This window comes from Netta rufina, assembly GCF_964035555.1.
Source record: "Netta rufina genome assembly, chromosome: 25".
Lineage (NCBI taxonomy): Eukaryota > Metazoa > Chordata > Aves > Anseriformes > Anatidae > Netta > Netta rufina.
The window spans coordinates 7319355-7340079 of record NC_140149.1 but is presented as its reverse complement, the minus strand read 5'-3'; the positions used below and the strand labels follow the sequence as shown (position 1 = coordinate 7340079).

General features: G+C 41.9%; 1 protein-coding gene across 1 annotated transcript; it reads left to right on the top strand.

Annotated features, from left to right (window-relative positions):
- Positions 1-2401: 2401 nt before the first annotated feature.
- On the top strand, positions 2402-19819 carry TTC12 (tetratricopeptide repeat domain 12). Its single transcript, XM_084301540.1, has 21 exons — positions 2402-2528; positions 2730-2881; positions 3496-3526; positions 4038-4115; positions 4625-4746; positions 5578-5637; positions 6594-6665; positions 7390-7450; positions 7539-7727; positions 8313-8382; positions 9420-9508; positions 10580-10748; positions 12338-12430; positions 12622-12685; positions 13680-13814; positions 14335-14436; positions 14737-14805; positions 15659-15760; positions 16632-16731; positions 18370-18595; positions 19562-19819. The coding sequence occupies exons 1-21, from the start codon at positions 2468-2470 to the stop codon at positions 19635-19637; spliced, it is 2121 nt and encodes a 706-aa protein (XP_084157666.1). The 5' UTR covers positions 2402-2467; the 3' UTR covers positions 19638-19819.
- The last annotated feature ends 906 nt before the right edge of the window (positions 19820-20725 follow it).

Genomic DNA, 20725 nt, shown 5'->3' with positions numbered 1-20725 from the left:
CCACCCGTCTGCAGGGGTGCATCCGCAAATTCTCAGTGCTCAGAAACCCTCCGAAGGGCCCCCCTTCCCTCCCTCTGTCTTGTGGTGCTGTTGCAGGAGAGGCAGAACCCAACGCCTCCCTCTCCATCAGCACACAGGCTCACTGCTGCTGCTTGCATGCAGCACCCAGGGGACAGGAGAGAGAGGCAAGCAGGGAAGCCTGCCTCACATCTGCCTGCTGCAACCCAGCACTTCCAAAACAGACTTAATGAACCAACAAGCCCAGCTCTTTGTTTTGCCTGTGGCTTATTTATAACATTTTTTATTCTCTTAGACCTTAGGGGTGGCTTTATTCCCCTGATTTCCTAGGATAACGAATACAAGCTAGACTGCTGAGCATCTCAGCAATATAGCTATTGCCTCCTGGGTATTTTTAATTGGACACCAAAGACACTGGATTTGAAACAGCTTCATTAGTGAACCAAGCCCCGCCTCTGGGATGGAGGTTTGCATGAGCAGAGCTGCCTTGCAGCGAGAGGAGAGAAGGAAGCATATTTATTAAATGTGCATGAAAGGCAACTCCTGGCAGCCCCTGGGGCCAGGGGCTTGCAGGGATGGTGCAGCTCAGCGCCCTGTGGGCACGGACAGCCCAGGAGCGCATTTCTCCTCCCAGCGGTGTGGTGGGGCACTGACCAGGAGGATGAACGTGCCCGAGATTTGTAACCCCACGGAGAGATTTCTAATTTCACGCCCAGCAGACACCGCAGTGGCCTGTCCTTGGTATTCCATGTCTTAGGCAACGCTGCCGCTTTCAGGAGACTCGCCAGAGCACCTCCCTCTTCTTTTCTCACTTTCCTCTCCTGAGATGGCTGCGTTACCATGTCTGGGATTAAAACACCCTAGGGCAGCAGGGACTCAGTGATGCTCTAAGACTGATGTCTTCCAGTAACTGCAACCTTCAACCTTCTGGCTTTAATAATGTGTCTCCAGAGCGTGGTGACAGGGCCCTGTCGGGCTGTTGGAGCCACACAAGCTCCTGTGTGTGACCTGATGGGGACGTGCTTTGGGTGAAGTGCCATGCAGGAGGACCTGGATGCAGTGAGTGCTCTGAACGTCTCATCTGACGTGTCCCAGCAGGGCCACATGGTGTAAAGGAGGGCTGGGCAGCTCCTGAGAGCTGCTCCTCGCCGTGTGTGCTGCCAGAGGTCAGCCAGTCCCCGCATCACCTTTTCTGTATCTTCATCACCCAGAGGGCTCCAGCATCCTCAGCACAGCTGGAGGAGCAGCTGGGGTCTGGCTGCACACGCACTGGTGGGTGCATGGAGGCTGATTCGGGGACTCGGGAGACAAAGCAGAGGAAGGTCTGAAATGACAGCTCCGGGAGAGCTGCCCAGATGTGTTTGTGCTGGAGGATGGTGCCATCCTCTGGCTGTCTCGCTGCTGGCAGGCTGTGTGTCCTGCCCGAGAATGGAGCCCCCAGGCCCTGCAAACCCGGGGCCTGACCCTCCCAGGGACAGAAAGCAGTCGCTCTACCCCTGTCTTTGCAGGGTATCTTTAAAAAAACACCAAAGCATAAAGGGCTCAAGGATATTGCTGTGGATGAGCACGCACATTTCCTAAACCGGGCCCCCTCTCCCTGTGGCTGGTTCTCCTAGTCCATGCTTCAGATCACTTTTATTTTGACCCAAGAAACCCCTTTTCACTAGTTATTTATTTATTTGTTGTTTTCTTTTTGGGCAGGCTACACGACCTGAAATGCTCCTTGGATAAAAGAAGGGCTTGTACTGCTGCTGCTGCTCTCCCTCTCAGCAGGATGGACAGCCTGCCAGCAGGATGGACAGATTGCTAGCAGGACAGACAGCCTGCCAGCAGGACTGACAGACTGCTAGTAGGACAAACAGACTGCTAGCAGGACAGCCTGTCTGTGGGACGGACAGCCTGCCAGCTCTGCCAAAGCAGCCTCAGTGGGTGTCTGACAGAGCAGCAGCAGCAGGAGACCTCAGTCTAGAGGGAATGACAGCAAGTTGTGCCAGGGGAGGTTAAGGATGGAAATGGGGAGACGTTTCTTCTCAGGAAGAGCAGTCAGGCATCGGGACGGGTTGCACAGGGAGGTGGTGGAGTCACCGTCCCTGGGGGTGTTCAAGGAAAGGGGGACGTGGTGCTTGGGGACATGGCTCAGTGGTGACATTGGTAGTAGGGGGTGGTTGGACCAGCTGACCTTGAAGGTCTTTTCCAACCCTAATAACTCCGTGACTCTGTGTGGCAACCAAGCCCGGGCCGTGGGGCTGTGAACCCCGCAGCCGGCTGCTGGGCCGTAAAATGGCGGCCGCCTCCCTCCCGCCCCGCTGTTCGCAGAGCCCCGCCCCCAGGCGCCATTTCTGCAGCCGCCGCGTCCGGGGCGCGGTCTCCATAACAACGCCGAGGCCGCCGCGCACCTCACGGCCCGCGGGCACCGCTGGGCCCCGGCCCGGCCCCGCTCCGCTCCGCGATGCTGCACGGGCAGCAGGAGGAGGACTTCCAGCGCTTCCTACGCCGAGTGGACGACATCAGTAAGCGGGGCCGGGCCGGGTGGCGCCAGGGGGACCCGGGCAGGGCACCTGAAGGAAAATTGGGTAGGGAAAATGGGGCAGGAAAGGGGAAGAAAGGGAAAAATCTGCCCTGTGGCGAGGCCTCGCTGGTGGCCGGAGCCGCTTTGTGACCGGGGTGGCCGTTTGTTTATCCCTTTATTGGTTTCTTTATCCCTTTTTTAGCCAACTTACTTCAGGACTTGAACTCGCCAGACCCAGCTGTGAAGGAAAATGCCATTGTGGAAACAGAGAAAAGGCTCCGTGAGCAGGAGGCCGGCAAGGAGGAAGAAAGCAAGACTACGGTGAACAGGACAGTCATCAACACACGGGCTTCTGTAAGGGCTTTTCCCTTTAGAGTTAAAGCTGTATGCATTTCAGGCATTTTCAAATAATACTAACTCACATACCTTACCCAGAAGAAAAAAAAAAAAAAAGAACAATACATAAAAGTCTGTTCAGAATTTAACCTTTTTTTGTTTTGTTCCCTAGCTATCTTATTGGGAAGTAGTTGATGTCATGTTGACTTTGTCTTAAGGCTGCTAATGACACAAAGTACTTCCCTTTGATTTATTCAAGGTAGATGCAAGTGTTGAGTTGCTCTAACTTCCAGCTTTTACTGGCACTTCAGGGATTTTAGCCATGTAAGTTAAACCAGTTGAAGACACGAGTCTTTTTGCTAAATTCGTTAGGCTGTGATTCATGTGAGAGGTCTGGATTTTAGTGACCTGCCTCATTAATGATGCATACAGAAGCTTTCTGGTAATGCTGGAAGAAGTTAAGTCCATCCTTGCCATCTCTTGGTAAAGTGTCAAACTGATATTCCTAATGTGAGTCAGTCAAGATACTTCAGAGCCCCTGTAGCTTTGAGCAATTTAACCACGCGTTCTTTTGCTGTTTTACCGAAGTATCTGTGTATGTACATGTGTGTGCTGTATTTCTTTTTTTTTAGGACGTGTCAACTGCAGAGGCAGTGAATCCAGGTAGGACAGTGTTCCCCCTAGCGTTTAGCAACTATTCCATCTGTTTTAGCAGAACTGGAGTGAGGATTGCTGCTCATGCAAGACCCAATTCCACTCCCCCTAAAATCCAAGATAACTTTTCTTTAGAATTCAGTCACATCTAGAAACTTAAGTGTGGTTGCACTTGTTCGTAGGTAGGAAGTTTGTTGGTGTAGTTTGTCATCATATTCTAGCCTCATGTACAAAGCTGGTATTCTGAATTTAGAAAGAAACAAGCTTGTATCTAGACATGAGCTACTTTGTGGCAAGTATGCAAATCCTGAAAGGTAAGATGGTCTTTTTGTGTGATTGCGTGACATTCGCATTGCAATTTTACTTTTGAAATAATCCCTTAAGCTTCTGTATGTAGAGAAATTATGAAGAAATCCCCTAGAAATTACTTCTTTCTTGTCTACAGATTGATTTTAATAAAGCAATTATTTTGTATTTTTATTTCTGTAACTAAAATACCACCAACTTTTCTGTCTCAAAGATGGCTTTCTGGCAGCTTTAGAAAAGGATGCAAAAGAACGAGCTAAACGAAGGAAAAGAAATGAACGCTTAGCCAACAGTAAGTGCTAAAGGCTTTTCTAGCTAATTCCTTCAGACACTACCTAGCAGGAACTGGGATGATTTCAGATTAAGAGTCTGTTGTGCTACTCTGTTAATGCAATTCTTGGGTACACTGAGGCAATGATTTGCTTTTCTGAGACAGTGGTCCTGTGGGCAGTGCTGATTAGCTGGATGTAACAGGGTTGTATACTTCATGTAGTGTTGCAGCCTATTCTTCTCCATTATGTCCTTATGGTAAGGGTTTGGGATGGACGCAGGAAGTTTCAGTGCTTGAGAGGTGGACTAGGCAAAGACAAACAGTTCCCTCTTTAAAAGAGGGATGGACACCAAAGAGCTCAGAGGTCCATTGCAAATAATGACTAACAAAGATAGCTGCAGTGGAGCTGGACTGGAATTTTCATGATTATTCCAACAGGATAATATGGCTTCTGTTTCCTCAGTCACCGTTTTTAGGGACAAAAATAAATGCCAAAATGTTATTCTGAATGCATGTGTGTTGTTCTACAGCTCTGAAAGAGAAGGGAAATGATGCCTTCAGGAAAGGAGACTATGACACAGCCATTCAGAGATACACTGAAGGTCTGGAAAAACTGAAAGACAAGCAGGAACTCTATACCAACAGAGCACAGGTCTGCACGTGAAAGTGAGCTACCAGTGTCCTGTTTTCAGTATTATATTGCCAGGATAGAATCCAAAAAGGATTTTTCTGTTACTTAAGTGATTTCCTAAAAGGTAATATCTGTTCCCTTATGGAGAGGCTTAAAGTGCAGTGCAAGCAGTTTTTCATGGCCATTCTCCACTTCCAGGAATTAGTGAGTTCTGCTTTGCTACAATACTACCAACAGTAAATTTTTCTGTGGCTAGAAGTTAACAGCAGGGCAGTACAGACTGAAGTTTTTAATCTTTTTAAACACTTTATGGAAGAGTTGCACAAAGAAGATGATTAGAGGTGTAAACTCCTTGCTCTTGATTAAAGTACCTGACGCTCCCAGGAACCTTCCCTTTGGCAGGGGCAAGTCCTTGGGGAGATATTCATGTCTCCTCCTTCTTGGATGTGGCCCAGGTCAATCCCTGTTCCCCTAAAAATAAATGGGAGGAAAAAAAATCATTATGAAGTATAGTTTTGTTTAAATGCGCTTTTTTTTTTTTTTTTTTTTTTTTTTTTAGGGGTCACTTTTATAATTGCAGAATGTTAACATTTACTTTGCATTCTTTTATTGCCTGGTCTAATTCATGTGCCTCTTTTTAAATTTTGTTTTATTACATGTATTCTAAATTGAAAACTCCAGTGAAATGGAAAAGTTCAAAAACAGCTAGCAGTTATCCTGCTAAGTCAATAGCTAGGGATATCAGCAGTGTAATTTTTTTTTTTCTGGTTATCTAATGTTTGTGCAATAGTTAGTGGTAATCATTTGACATACTCTAATTCTGATCTCTGGACTTCCTTGGTTGTATTTCAGGCCTACCTGAAAACACATGAATATGAAAAAGCCATTGGTGATTGCGAATGGGCATTGAAGGTAAGTTCAGCAATCTGTGTTTTATGATCAGGTTAAATGCTCTCAGAGGAAGGATGTGTGTATAGCTGACAATATGGAGACAGCTTGCAAATGGAAATAGAATTATGTGGTGGTATTGCACAGACTTCTGCATCCCGAGTTAACCTGAATGCTGTAAGGCAGTTTGTGTTTCAGTGCTGCCTGTATGCAGAAGCATTCTTAGCTCTTAGGAGCTTGTCATTAAAAAAAAAGAAAGTTTGAAGTGACAATAAACTATAACTATAATCTTGCCTATCCTTCGGAGAAGGAAGAAGCAAGTCTTTGAGCTCACAAAGAGCAAGTATTGATGTCAGGTGGAAAAAGTGAATATTACATCAAATGCCAAAAAGCTGAATCCATTTGTGTTACACTGGTGATGCCCATGAGTACAACACGATTAACAGATTATTAATAATACTGGCAGCATTATTTAAAGAAATCACTATTCTGGATACATAATTAAGCTGTAAAAGGTCACCTGGATTGTTAGTTTTGAGTTAGATGTTTCAACAATTTTATTTATTTATTTGTGTACAGCTAATGGAAATTACTACTCATTTTATTTATGGTAGAATTGTTAAAAACACATCTGGAAATTGTGTTATACAAGTTCTGTGATTACAGACTTATTGATGCAGGCCTTAACGTTACCTAACTTGTTCTGGGTAAGTTTTTGTGGGAAGGATATTGGCAATTAGCAGCTTGCAGCGTTTAACCAGACCAAAGCCTGTGTTCCTTGCACGCAGAAGGGAAGTTAGTACCAGGGAGTACTAATTCAGCATATCTACTTTAGATGTCTCTAGTAGATCATAGAATCAGGTAGGTTGGAAAAAGCCTCTAAGATCAAGTCCAACCTTTATTTATTAATTAGGAATCTGAAAAAGTATTTCTAGTCTCAAGTTTCTAAATACTTTATGAATAATTCCTTTTTATCACAGTGCAGTGAAAAATGTATTAAAGCCTATTTTCTAATGGGGAAAGCTCACCTGGCCCTGAAGCACTACAGTGAGGTAAGCTGACTAAATCCTGTGGCTGTGAGACCATGCTTCATTTGGATTTTAGTGTGACATTGTGAGTGAGAGGGACGAATTTGTGGTCTTGTGCATTGGACAAACAAAAAAGGGTTCAAAAACTAATAAAGAGCCTTGCTGAGGAAAGCTTTCAGAAATTATTCTAATAGAAATAACTATAGAGGATGGACTGTAGAAGTCTACGCAAGTCCACTGTGAGAGGGTTGTTGGCAGTTTGGTCTGTGAAGAAAGTTCTTGCCTATCCCAAGCTTAGTGATGTGTTTAATTCCAAGCATGCTAACAAGATACAAGTTTATAGTGGGTTTACGTGGCAAGGTTTTGGTAGCAGGGGGCCATAGATGATAGTTAGAGTTCCTGCAACTTTCATTTCATGCCTTATTTGCTGTTTTGTCACTGGAACTTTGTTGTTGTTCCTACCAGCATGTTCCTGGGTATGTACTTGACTTTTTTCCTTCTAATTTGGAATAGCAGGCTACTGCTGTTTTGGGTTTAGGGACTGATGATAATATTCTTCTCACACTTTTGGTTAAAAAAAAGTTTTGATTTGCCTTGCTTCATAAATGTTATTCGTCAGACTTTTTAAATACAGTAGCCCAAGAACTTTTGAGCTTAAACAGCATGATTCTGACTAGAATATTTTTTTTTTTTTACCATCTTCCAATTTTTACCGTAAATTAAGCATCTGTTTCTTTTTTGAGTTAAGTCTAGGCAGTGTTACCAGAAGATCTTGGAAATTGATCCCCAAAAGGAAAGTTTGTTTAAAGGTAAGAAATATAAATTCTTATACTGTCGTCCCTTGTTTTCTGATCTAAATATTTAACCAAAATGCTTTGTTTTCTTTTGACTGCTAAGATTGTATAAATGAGGTGAACTTGGAGGAAAAAAGAATGAAAGAAGAAGACAGAGCAATGAAGGAATTTCTGTCTGGGAAACTTGCAGCTCTGTCAGTAAAAGAATTGCTGCAGAAACTTGACAGGCCTGACCAGAATATCCTCTTCTATGCAGGAGGCATCAAAGCTCTGACAGGAGCTGTGAAAGATTGTGAGTACTTGATGCAAAGGTGGTTGGTCATGGGAGTTGTAATCCAAGTAGATGAATACAAGTGGAGTAGTTTTTAAAGGAACAAAAGCCCTGTTCCTCTGAAAAAAATAAAGTCAACAGTGTTTGATATTTTAAAATTTATGGCCAGTAAATTTTTTACTTTCATTTCTTTTTTAAATATCTAAACTGATATTGTCGCAGAGCTGTTGAGACTTCCTAAAGGATTTGGGTCATTTAAGAGGTATTTATTATTTTAAGAAGGTAAATCTCTGTTAAAGTGTATGGATTTTCAAAGCTGTTCTCATTTTTAAGCCTTCCTCAAAAGCCTTTAATGTGAAGTCGATCATTTTTTACAGCACCAGGTATGAATTAGAGTAGTCTTGAGCTTCAAAGCAATTTATACAAGTATTTTTCTTGAAGATTTTCTCTTCTTTTCATGATGCAAACAATCTTTCCCCAAAGCTGTTGATCCAGTGACCTTTTCCTTCAACATTGTATTACAGAAGAGCAGGTGTCTGCCTTCACTGTGATGCATCAGCCAGATGGCTCATAGAGCTGACTTGTTTATCTCTGAAATTTTTTCAGGCACTGAGCAAACTTTATTTAGAACAAACAATGGATTCAGTATCATCAATGACAACGAGGTCGTAAGACGGTAAGAGCTCTCCAAAAGAGAACAGTAGCATGTTACAGCATAAGGAAATGAAAATATTGTTTTCAAGAAACACAATCACCTCATGAAATGCAGATGAAATGATCACATAATAATGGAATAACTGATTTTAATGTCTGAAAAGACTTGCTTATATCTGACTCAAATAGTGCTCTCTTAGATGCAGTGGACAGAATTCCTGAGTTCCTGCTTCTGTCTCTGATCTCCTATTTCTGCACAGTTACCCTGTCTTTAGTGGTGAGAGCAATTTTGTAAAAGCTTTCTATAAAAGAACATTTGATGTAAGAAGTTAGTCACTTTAAGTATGCTGACTGGCCTCCCTGGTGCTATTAATTGATGTCAGTAGATAGCCTCAGTCCTGTAATCAGGAATAGGATTCTCTTTGGAGACCTGTATCTTCTGCTGCTGTGTTTTCTTGGCAGGTATTATACTGCGTTTTGGTAAATAAAAACTAAATCTGACTAATACCTACCTAAATTGCTTTCTAATCTTTGCCTCATAAGGAATCTCCTGTCTGAATGTATATCTGAGTCAGTTCCAGACAGATGATATAAACAAATAAGAGTTCTGCAGAAGTTGTGCTCTGAAAATTTTGCACAGCTAAGTTGGTTTGGAGCAGCACGATCTGGTTAAACAAGGCATGAGAGCTATTCTTCTCCTGAGGCATAATTCCAAATTGGCACCAAGCTTGTACGCCCTGGCTAGCCACAACTTTCTCAGTGCAGAACTGAATTCATTACTTGTGGTTTACAGTGATTGTGTAGGGTCTGTGTATGTTGAGGGTCATGTAGAGTTAGTAGTTCATAAATCTGGCCTCAGAGGAGGTCCTGGGGAAAACAAGTCTGGGAGTCCTAAGAATGTTGAACTAATAAGCTAGTATTGGGATTTATAAGCTTAAATGTTCATATGGCGATCCTCATCTGTGTGAGGCTTTACTGATATTTTTCCTTGCCAAAGAGCTAACCGTAACTGTTTCATTGGTCCTTAGTTCTTTTTACAAGCTCTCGTTTCTAATTTAGGGGCTTCTGTGCAGAGAGAAAACACATCGCTGAAGTGGATCTGTCTGTTTCTCTTCTCCTCCTTTGGCAAGCTGTCTGCGCCGGGAATGGTAAAACGGTGTAACCAACATTAATCATTGTTAATGTACTGTTAATATGGCACTTGCTGTGTCTAAAATAGTTGTTTGGCACGAACATCACTTTCCCAGGGCACTTGGGTCTAGACCTTATTGTAAACAAAGATTTACAGGTCAAACACAAGTGTTGGGTGTTTGCTGCTAAGAGCAACCACGGCAGTGGTGCTTCTTTCTATCATGAGACAAAACTTAGAGTCTATTTATATAAACATTTTAAATTTACTGAAGGGGCAGAAAATAAATTCCCTGTGATTATTGCTGGTTCTTAAGATAATATCATTTCTATAATTTTATCTTTTTTAAGCAGTTACAGCAGTGAAAAGCAGGGCTGTGTAGAAGTGCTGTTAGAGAAGGGTGAATTCCTTTGTCATTCACAGTAAGCAGTCACTGGTTAGGCAGCCTTAGCCTCTATTTCTAGGAAGCCTGGAGGCAGCCCAGAAATGGGCCAGGGTAGCAAAGTGGCCGCTGGTGTGGCAAGACTGCCACAGGAGGGCAATACAGAAAGTTTGGTATCTGCACCTCGGCTGGGGTCCTGCTGATGCCCAAGAGAATGTTCATGCAGCATGGTAGGAGGAAAACTTGCTTTATATTCTTAAAAGTAGCTAGAAGAAAGACTCATGTGCAGCTACATGTGTTTGCCTGGTGGGGCAGTGTGCTATTGTGCCTGAACAGCCTGGCTGATAGCAGTTTGCAGGCAGCTGACACAGATCTGTTGAGAGGAGCACTTTGTGCTCACGGTTCTGGTGTCTGTTCCTTTGAAGCAATGCATGGTGCCAGAGCAGGTACCATGTAGTGTGTGAGAGCAGAAATTCCAACACGTGTGTGTGTGATGAAGTCATGAGGCTGAGAGCAGATTAGTGAGTTCTACTTTACCATTGCTCTGCAGGAATGTTATGCAAGGTGAACGTGTCAGAGTGAATGAGCACATTAGCGGATGAAATAAAGATACTAAACCGGTTAAATCAGCACCTAGAGAGAAAAAAGTGTCAAATAATGGGGATTTTATCATGTGTGACATTGCTCTTAGATGTGCTCTGCTTTCAGAAGAAAATCAACGGCTTCTATTGACTCACCCTGATGTGAATGCACAGCTGTCAAAACTACTTGCTTCTGGTGTATTGGAGATCCAAAAGGAGACGTTGGCACTAATCATGCTCTACTCAGAGAATGAGAATGGGAGGAGATTGTTGGTCAGGCATCAGGACCTATCCAGGTAGTTAATGCAACTAAAATTCAGCAAAGCTTGCTTAATCCCTCGGTTCAGAGATCCCAAACTCATTGCACAATATCAAAATCCCAAACACATTGAGCAATAAATAAGTGTCAGACTTTCTGAAAAGAATATAATGATATTGAGGGTTCTGCTCTAGAGGGCTAGGCCTAGTTGAGCAAAAGTGGAAGTTATGCATATGGAGAAAACAGCTTTAGTAAACACTGTACCTGCAGAGGTCTGTGCAGCTAAGTAGAAAGGGCTTATTTCTGAGGACATTAACGTAATTTTGAGGCATAGTTACCTTTTTTTAAACCTACAAGTGTGTGTTTGTCTAGCACTCCAGCAAGAGCTTACATTGCTGTCTCTTAATAGCTCATGATTTCAAGCTGCGAATCGCTCCTCATCTGGTAATTGGCATTTATGATTATTCAATGTTGCCATGACTCACTGAGTGGAGAAAGAAACAGTCTATTACCTCTGTGCTATTGTCCTGCTATTTTATTCTACAGTTAAGCAGAGGAGAAATTTTAATGTACCGGTTTGCACTAAATGGTTTAAAGAGTCGGGTGAATAGAAAAGATTCTCCAACAGATGTACACACTTCACTATATTATATACAACATTAATCACAAGACCTTTTTCCTTGCAAGAAAGGCTAAAGAAATGAGCCATGTCTAAGGGGAAGCTTAAAAGAGGCAAATAATATTACTTTGCTTTAGAATATCAGGAGCCTGAAAGCTCTCCAGGCAACTTCTGAAAGAGATCCTGGGTTTGACTGCTATAAAAGAATTGGGATGTTCAGAAGATAACTTATAACTATAGGTTCTATCACCAAACTACAAAGTTGGAGAAGAGCAGCAGGGAATTTCAGCTCACCAGGGGAGCACCTAGAAATGCCAGCACATGTTTGCAGAAGTGCTTATTGTGGGGCAGAGGTTATGGGTTTGCAGTCTCAAGTCCTGTAAATTCCGTGCAGCTCCAAATCCCATAGCAGCAAGCATGCTGCTCCAGAAGCTCAAAAGGTGACTGGTAGGATGTTTTTATTCAGGCAGGAGATGAATTTTTCTTTGTTCCTATAAAGATTGTAAATTTACACTTTCTGACCCATACACACACGGACTGTTGGGTTTGCTCAGCATGTCCTTTTAAGCCATGCAATCATCACTGACCTTCCATGTGAGCCTTTACAATCTGCTCTTCAGTACTAGGCTATGCTGACAGTGTTCTCTGTCCTGACTATTACATTCTACTTGTCCATCTCCTAAGACTTTTGTCAGTAGCAAAGCATCTAGGCTTCAGATGCCTTGTGAAGCTTAGATGCTGATAAAATGTTCTGATGCTGATGGAACACAGCACTTGTGGTTGTGCAAAAAGGTATCACGTTGTGGGAGAATACAGTGCCAAAATCCTAGGGGCTAAACATATTTGGAGGGCCTAGTACATAAAACCTGGGCAAAATCTAGTGAGTTCAAGGAGAGTAGATCATAAGAGTATAAACTATTGGTACACTTAAAGTACAATTTTGATCTTTAATTATTAAGCTAGAGCTGATGCAAGTTTTGTCCGTTTTGTTTCTTTTTTAATAACAGATGGCTGCAGATATTGGTGATGTTCGTCAAAAACACTGATGCCAGAGCTAGCAGTGCCATGAATATACTGTCTGATTTAACTCAAGAGGAGAAGTAACTTGCATTTCTTTGTTTTTATAAGTTGTGCTTTGAAATGTACTAAATGACCTAATGATACAGGCTGTTGGGCTTTGCTGCAAGGGTACACTGTTGACTTGTTTTACTTTCTCTGGATGTTCCTGTTTTGTTGTGACTTCGGTCTAAAGCTCGAAGTGTCCAAATACAGCTTTCTTTATCCCCAACAGGTTCAAAACCCAGTGTCGCATCATGTTTTCCACAGGTGTTTTACCTGTATTCACCCAGTTACTGGTATGAAAAGACTCAGTTTCTATATCTCTCATTTACTCTCCTGTAACACAGCTTGACTCCTTCCAGTTCTATAGCCAGTTGCTCATAGACAGAACTCCTCTGTGGCAGGACTACAGTAGTTACACTTCTAGTTCTGTAGGCATAATAAATCCAATTTTGTCATATACTTCCCTCAGGAAAATGTTCTGTCTTCAATATTTAGTGCTTGGTTTCTACATGTTGCTGTTTCTACATGTTGCATATTAAGTGAAAGCTCTAGACTTGGCTGCAGGTTCCCACTGGAAACTGTCAGGCAATGATTTCACCCCCCAGTTTTGTTTTACTCTTTTTGTGATGTGACTAATCCACTGTCACTAACTAATTAGATCTTGGATAGTGGCTTATTCCGTATTCTCCTAAGAGGAGATCAGGGTAAAAAGATCTCATTAGGCTACAAGTAAAACATGTTGGGTTGTTCAGATCTCTTCTCTGGTTATTACTTACTTAAACTACAAACTTAAAATACTGTTGACACAGAAATTCATCCTCAGGAAGAAGGAAGATGACAGTGGAGACAGGTTCTGTTGCAGAAGTGCAGGTGCAGCTGGAAAGTAAACATTGCCACTTTGCTCAGAAATTTCCACTTCTCCAGCTGAGCACCAAGAAAATGCAGTCATTATACCACTTTCATATGGCTTATTGCTCTCTCCTTTTGAACGTAACTTCCTGGAATTGCAACTGAAGCAGAGGTTGTTCTGTTCTGTGGCCCAAGTAAGAGGTTCAAGGTTAGGGGCTACAGAAGCCAGTCACTTTTTCCTGAGTCGTAGGACTGTCAGAACTTCAGTGGAAGATTAGCTGTGAAAATGGCATTGATTTGCAAAGTTTGTGCAGTTTGGATTTAATACAGGCAAGAAAGAGTCTGGAATCCCAGACAGGGAGGTAACCAAACAACATATAGGTATTCCTGTCATTTGTTCTTAATTTCATATTCCACTTTTTTGATTTCTCTTTTTAGACTTCTGCCAAGATGGTGAACCAGGCAGCACTTGCCCAGTGCATTGGCATCATGGGGAATCTGTGCGCAGATACAGTCATCCGAATGCAGATGGCTGACTGCAAAGAGTGCTGGCAAGCCTGCATAAAGCTTGTGGTAAGGAGGCTTGATGGCTCCCTACAACACTGTTTTCAACCCAATTGCTTAGGAAAATGGCACTTGTGTGATCGTGTTTGCCTGCCTCCCCTTGTCCTGGACCCTTGACTGATATCCTTTATATCTGATAGCATGATAGGAAGTGTCAAAGCAGTCTCTTGTTCACCTAAGTGGTGGCTCAATAAATAGGTGGAGGAGAGCGAGTGGTCCCTTATTGTAGGCAGCACCTTTCAGGGTAAGGATGCAATATGAACTCAGTCTTCAGGAACAGAAGAATTCAGGGGTTGGGAAAGGATCTTGTCAACTTGCTACACATCAGAAGCTTCAAAGCAAAGCACGCACAAGAACAAATCCGTATCAAAAAGATGTTGTTGTCACTGCTGCTCACAGAACTTGTTCTGCCCTGGAGTTTGTAGTACATGGGGGAACATTGGTCAGTAGGTGAACGCACAGAGGAGTCTGAAGAAGCTCACATCCTCAGCCTCTGAACTGACTGCACTTTTCTCTCCTTTGTGCACAGGATGAATATTTTGATGTGAACACTCCCAAGTATCAGGAATGTTTGTTTGCAGTGCTGGGCCTAATGATGAACTTACTGCTTGAATCAAATGCGATCATCCAGGTATGCAAGACCTGTGAACGTTCTTTGGTAGCGTTCTTGTTATGATCGCTTTCTTGGAGATTCAGAATTGTTTGAGCAGTTGGAGCATCTTCTTCCCTTGTCCCTGTAAATGGGCCTGATAGGAGTCTATGAAGCTATATAGGAACATTCCAATACGGTGCTGAACTGTTACTAACATAGAACTGTGTGTGCCCTAACCTCCACGGGGTTCTCTCGTGTAGAGTAATTTGTCTATTAACCTGTTTCTGCTTTAATGCTTTCTGGCAATCAGCTGTTCCTGAGTTCTTGACACTTTTTCAGTGCTTTGCTGTGGACATAAGTGGCAGATGCATGTCTCTCCTTGGGGACAAGGATGGAAGAATTGTGACTGTAAGTAGATACCTGTAGACTAAGAAAGGGTTGACAGATGATCTGTCCTGAATACTACAGTGCAAGCTACTGCCCAGTGCAACTCTTGTGGAAGCCTGTACTTCAGGCTATAAAGCCTACGATGAGTTTTGAGTATTGTTATTACTAAAGAAATAATATAGCACTTAGGTTATTTGGGTTTGGGTACTCCATTTAATGCAAGAGGTTTCAGCGTTCCCTTGAAATCTGTTAAATAGAAGCTCATACAAAAGATTTCATCCTTAGGCTCGTTTTCAGTATAAAGTATTAAATCAATGGAGAAGCAAAGGAGCAAGAACAATTTGGGTGTTTAACAGCTGTTTCTTTTTACAATTCCTCTATGTGAATCATTCCTAGGAGGCTGTACTCCTATTAATGGTGTGTAACTCCCACAGATAGCAATTATTCAAGGCAAATGGGTAGAAGCAGATGTGGTCTCAGCTGGAAGTCAGTTCACCTCTCTGAACTAAAATGAACTGTACTGATCTGCTTTACTTGCAATTACTTTGACTCCTCAATGCCAGCAGTGCTGTGCTGGTTTCTACTAGGTACTTGTTTCAATAAATAAGTATGCCAGTGGTTGTCCTGATCTTGGTTTGGTCTCACCTCTCTGTATGCTGAATTTTTAGAAACTGTGCTGAGTTGAGTTTCCAGTAAGCAATAACAAAGCCATGTCCTGAATGTTCCTCATATTCCTGTAAACTTCTACTTTTATCACTTTAATTACTTTTCTTTTATTCAACAATTTGCAAAAAGGAAATGTAAAAATTCCTTAAATAAAATTGTCTGTATAAGTAAATTACTTTTTCTTCCCTCTCACGCTGTTCTTGCTAAGAGAGCCATTGGAGTGTTAAGTCGTGTCCTGCCGGCATCGTCTTTGGCAGTAGAGGCAGTAGTGAAAGAAGGGGTGGTGAAGAAAATGATCAAATTCTTGAAGGTAAATTGTGTCAACTGACTTCACTTTATTTTTGTTATTATAGTCCATGAAAAAACCCTGTGTTTAGCCTTCTTTTTTAAGGAAAAAGACACGTGCAGTCACACTGACTGCACGTATTTCATCTATGTTGTCCATTGTATCACGGTAATGGTGGTCTCAAGTACAATTTTGAGTAGTTTTGAGCCTCGGCTTCCCCTTGTATTCTGTAGCCCAAATTTTTCAGTGGTTTATATGTGAGCCAGTTGCTTCTACCTGTGCACAGCTCTACCTGCAGGGACGTGCAAATTTTAAGAATCCACTACTGCAGGCTCAGTTGGAGGATTAAAGCTTAAAATAGGGGTGGTCAAATTTTGAGCACTGAAAGGCAATGGAACCCTTTACCCTGATTACCAGTGAGTGTTGAATTGAGCCAGGGAGGAATTTATCCCTAAATATATACATACATTGATCTGTAGACACTGTTTTGCTGTATAGCTGTATATTTAGTGGAATGAGTATCCACCCAGGCTGGTGTAGATGCTGCAGTCCTGCTATCCAGTGGATAAAATAAGTCTAGAAAAAGGCTGTCGTGCTCAGTTTAACTCTACTAATTAACCAGCATCAGAGGATTTGTTAGTTTGAAAGGAATTGGGCTCCAGAGTTTCAGGGAATTGTGTATGCATGTTGTTGGCAGGGAGGAGACGTTCTTGTCCTAGTTTTCAGAATCTGTTCATCTTGAGATACCTACTGAACCAAGGTCTTAATTTTGTATTTGGGTTTAGATATAAGGAGTAACTGTATCCATGGTACCTAAGCTATTCTGTAACCTTGAGCAAGTTGGGGCATGGACTGTATGGTTGTTAGTGTACACTTTATTCTAATCAAAATCTAGGCTGGAGGACAGATCACATCCAATTACGCTATAAAGACTCTTTCCATCTGCACAAGAAGTAACAGACAAGCCCAAGAAGAGGTGGTGAAGTCAGATAAAAGTAAGTGACAACTTCGTTAATTGGAGGCTGAATGCAGAGATGTAATCTTAGCATCATCCAATTACTTTCTTCTCTAGAACACAACTGAACACTTTTACACTTGCAAGATTTAAGCCATGTTTTCTGAATAACATGGCCTGACATAGTGCTTAATGAGCCTTAGCTCTGTGTGTGGATGGAAACATGCGCATCAGATAATGAGCCTGAGGTAGAGAAACTCTGCTTTACTTTTCTAAAATTTAACATCTGATTTCAAGAGGTTGAGATTGTTTATAGTTTGCTTCAACTTATATGTGGATATTTGGCTTCATAGTAAAAAGAAATGTGTCTAGAGATGGAATGGCAGTATCAGACAGGTAGGTGTCTTGGAGTATTTTTGAGTTACTAATATTTGCTCTAGTTGTTTGGTATAACACTACTTAGATGGCTTTAAAATCCAGGTTCAATTAATGCTTATGCAATTACAACTGAGAATACTTCGATGTTATCTAAATGGTTGAACCTGTCAAGAAATTGTCAGCTCATGTAGTTCAACTTGAACCCTAAGGATTTACACTCATTAAAAGCCTCTCAGAGCACTGTCTTCCTTTTGTACACCCAAATTAGTTTCACTGTCATATGCAGATGAAGCTTACATTACCTTAGATTAGTGATAGCAATTCTCTTTGCTTTTGCCAAAACTCTGGATATTCATCTTTTGAAAAGTCACTATTTCTGTCATCTCAGTTTGCCAACCCAGACGTAGCTCTGCTGCTAGGAGCTCACTGAAATCAAGCTATGAAGCCTGACATGAAATGGTGTTCTAGCTGGGCCAGTTAGTTCACCTTCACTGGCCAGTGCTGGTACCACTGTGGCAGTCTGGAGCAGCCCTCCCTCTTCAGAAGGTATTTTTGCAGCAGAAAAGTGAAGAAGCCTAATGTGATTAGGAAGAACAGATGGGGACGTGAAAGCAAATAAAATCAAACTTACGTAACCCCAAGGAGACTTGATGCATGTGAAGGCCATGGATGTATCTTATTTTGAAAGCAGCCTCTTCCTAGACTGTATGGCCTGAGGAGATGGGGCTTCTGTTCACAGATGCCAGCAGCAGCCACTGTATAACTCTGTGTCAGGAGTATAGCCCAAATAGTCTGCTGCTGTACATTAGTGTAGGTTACAGAAGTACAGGGAGCTGAGCTGCCTTGTGTAAGCTAAGCATACATTTATACACACACACAGAGCTTTTTTATGTTCCTTTTCCTTTTTTTCCCACCTGCTCTTTCCACAATCTCAGCCCTGTTCCTGGTTTGCTGGTATGGTAGGGTGAGAGGGGTTGCTTTTTCAAGTTCAGCGCAATATCCCTTAGCAAACAACAAAGGTGGCATGTTCAGTTTCAGGGGAACACTTAACAAATGGAGAGTAGAGTGTAGGTTGAATTTTGTGAGAAAACTGTATAGGTAGGTGAAGCAGGACTGGACCTTGAACCTTGCTAAGAAATTCCCTTGCTCTTCAAAGTTTTCTAGAAAAAAAAAAATCTAGAAAAATACGCTCCATGGGACAACGCTTGCTCTCGAGTAGTTCAGGTAAAGGCAACAGAAAATATCAGTGCTATTTGAACAAGTCTGTGCTTTCTGTACAAAAAATCACTCTTGTTCACAGGGTTCAGTGTGCTGTTGAAGCTCTTGGACTCAGAGAATGAAATCATTGTGGGAAATGCTGCTTTCTGCCTTGGCCAGTGCCTCGTAGTTCCTGGAGCATCAACATCCTTACTGAATTCCAATGTTGTGATGACTTTGTTGAAACACGCTGGTGGTGATGCTACAAGAACTTCAGTGCAGGAAAATGCTGCAATTGCTCTGGGGAAGCTGTGTGTCGCTGAACCAAGGTATTCCATAAATAAATATTTTTCTTCTGCACTGTTCACTTGTTACTAGTTGATAATTCTTGCAAAACTGACATGGGAACTTATTTGGGAACTAGAGCCTGCTGGGAGGAAAAATAAAAAGAGGGGAAAAAAAAAAAAAGGAAAAATAGGGAAATCTAGTAATGCCAAAATAGAATAAGTCCATGCCATCCATAGACCTGGCAGGTACAGAGCAGATGAGGCATTTGTTTAACTATCCTGTGAAATGTATCACTCTTCCTCCAATGGAATGTCCATTTGTGGTACTGTCCACACAAATTTGCTTTAGGAGTTTTGTGTTCTTAGTTGTCTTATTTAAGTTTATTCCTTCAGTTTATTTCACATTGTTTGATGTTGCTTCTGCTGGAAGAATGGGAGAAGCGGTGTTCTCTCTGTAGAGGTCAGAGAAATGAGCGCAAAACAAAAGTATAAATGTCAGCAAAGAATGCCTGTGCTGCTGCCTGCCAAGAGTGTGCCAAGTCCTAGCTAGCTGCAAACTGTCAGTTGGACACCGAGCTGCATTCTGGTAGAATTGAATTTCAGCACGCTTACTATTCCTGCAGAACCACTGAAGAAAGCAAAGGATAACGTTTAGGTTCTGGAAGTTGAAGTACTTTGCTCCTGCTGGAGTTCTCAGATGAGCAATAGCTGAACTATCTGCTCTGAGATTTGCAAAACACTCCGCAGATATGAAAGGGAAAGACCTTGTTTAGTTGCTTCTGTTAATTTGAAATTTCACCTATTTGAACAACTGTCAAATATTATATAGAACTTATGTTTTCCTTTATTGTGGGGAATAATAATTTAGAAACATTGTCCTGTTACTTTAAATGTAGCATTAAAAATCCTGGATGGTTTGGTCATGGGGTACAGCAGAGCAGTGGTGGCTAAAAACTCCTGTTGTTAGTCAGCTCATATCTCTGAGCAACCTTTTTGTTGTCTTTTCAGGCATATTGTTCAACTACGTGAACTCAATGGCATGGCCATCCTGAACTCCTCTATGAAATATGTGCATAGCATCTGAAGTCCTCAAGAAAGCTTTCGTATAAGCTGTTAATATCCCTTGCTGTTGAATAGCTTCTTCTTTTCTTAATAAAATTAACTCAGAGCAGATAACCTGTTCAACCACTTCTCAAAAGTGTGTACTCATCCTACAAAGAAGCCAGTGAAACAACATTGATGTAAATATCAGGAGAAGTTTATTATCTAGGCTTACAAAAATAACAGTTCTGCTGAGATTGTATTTACCTTAATAAATGATGTTGCTCTTTCCTATTGGCAAGTCCCATGTTGTTTAATTATTGAACAATGGATCACCTACTCTTTCTAGTTGGTGTCGGAACTCAGTATTTAGGAGAAAATAGAAATAATCCTCTACACTTGGGGCGTAAGGTGTCACTTTGGAGAATCCTTTTCCCCACGCACTCTCCGCTGGTTGCTAAATTATGCTTTGGTATTGCATGTGTGATATCACCTCATTCTTAGCTGCTTAAATACTTGGGTCTTAATTTCACTAAGCTGTGAGTCCTTCTGGTAATTTATGGTAATGCAGTTTATGTGTGATTTGGGGGTGGTTGCTTTTAAAAGCATTACTTTTGCTGTTTTGGTAAATTTAGTCAGATTCCATTGCCCTTTACTTTTGTGCAGAGTAAGAACAGTAGCTGATCTTCTTGATCCAAAGTACTTTCTCATGGCCCTTTGTGTTCTTCTCTAATCAAGTCTAGGGTCATTTCTTTTTTAAAGCAGTAACACAAGTAGTGCATCCTTCAATTGTCTGTGTTGTCTGGAGAGGTCAATAATGACTTCAGGGTAAGGGCAGGGGAAGTGTAACTTGAAAAGCAAGGCATTAATGCATTGCTGCTCTTCGAAAAAGGCAGCTTAAACCATATGAAGAAGAGTGGGGTCTGAAGAACCCGCTTTCTGCATTAAAGTATAGCAGCTTTATTGCTAAAGTTCATTGTCAGCAATAAAACACAGCCTTAAAATCAAGGCAAAGCACTATGAGTGTGTGTTAATCATCTGGAAATAAAAAAAAAAAAGCACAGGTTTATTGGGTTTTTAAGATGGTTCTGTAAAACATCCCTTGAAGACTTTGAAGTCTATGTATGTAAA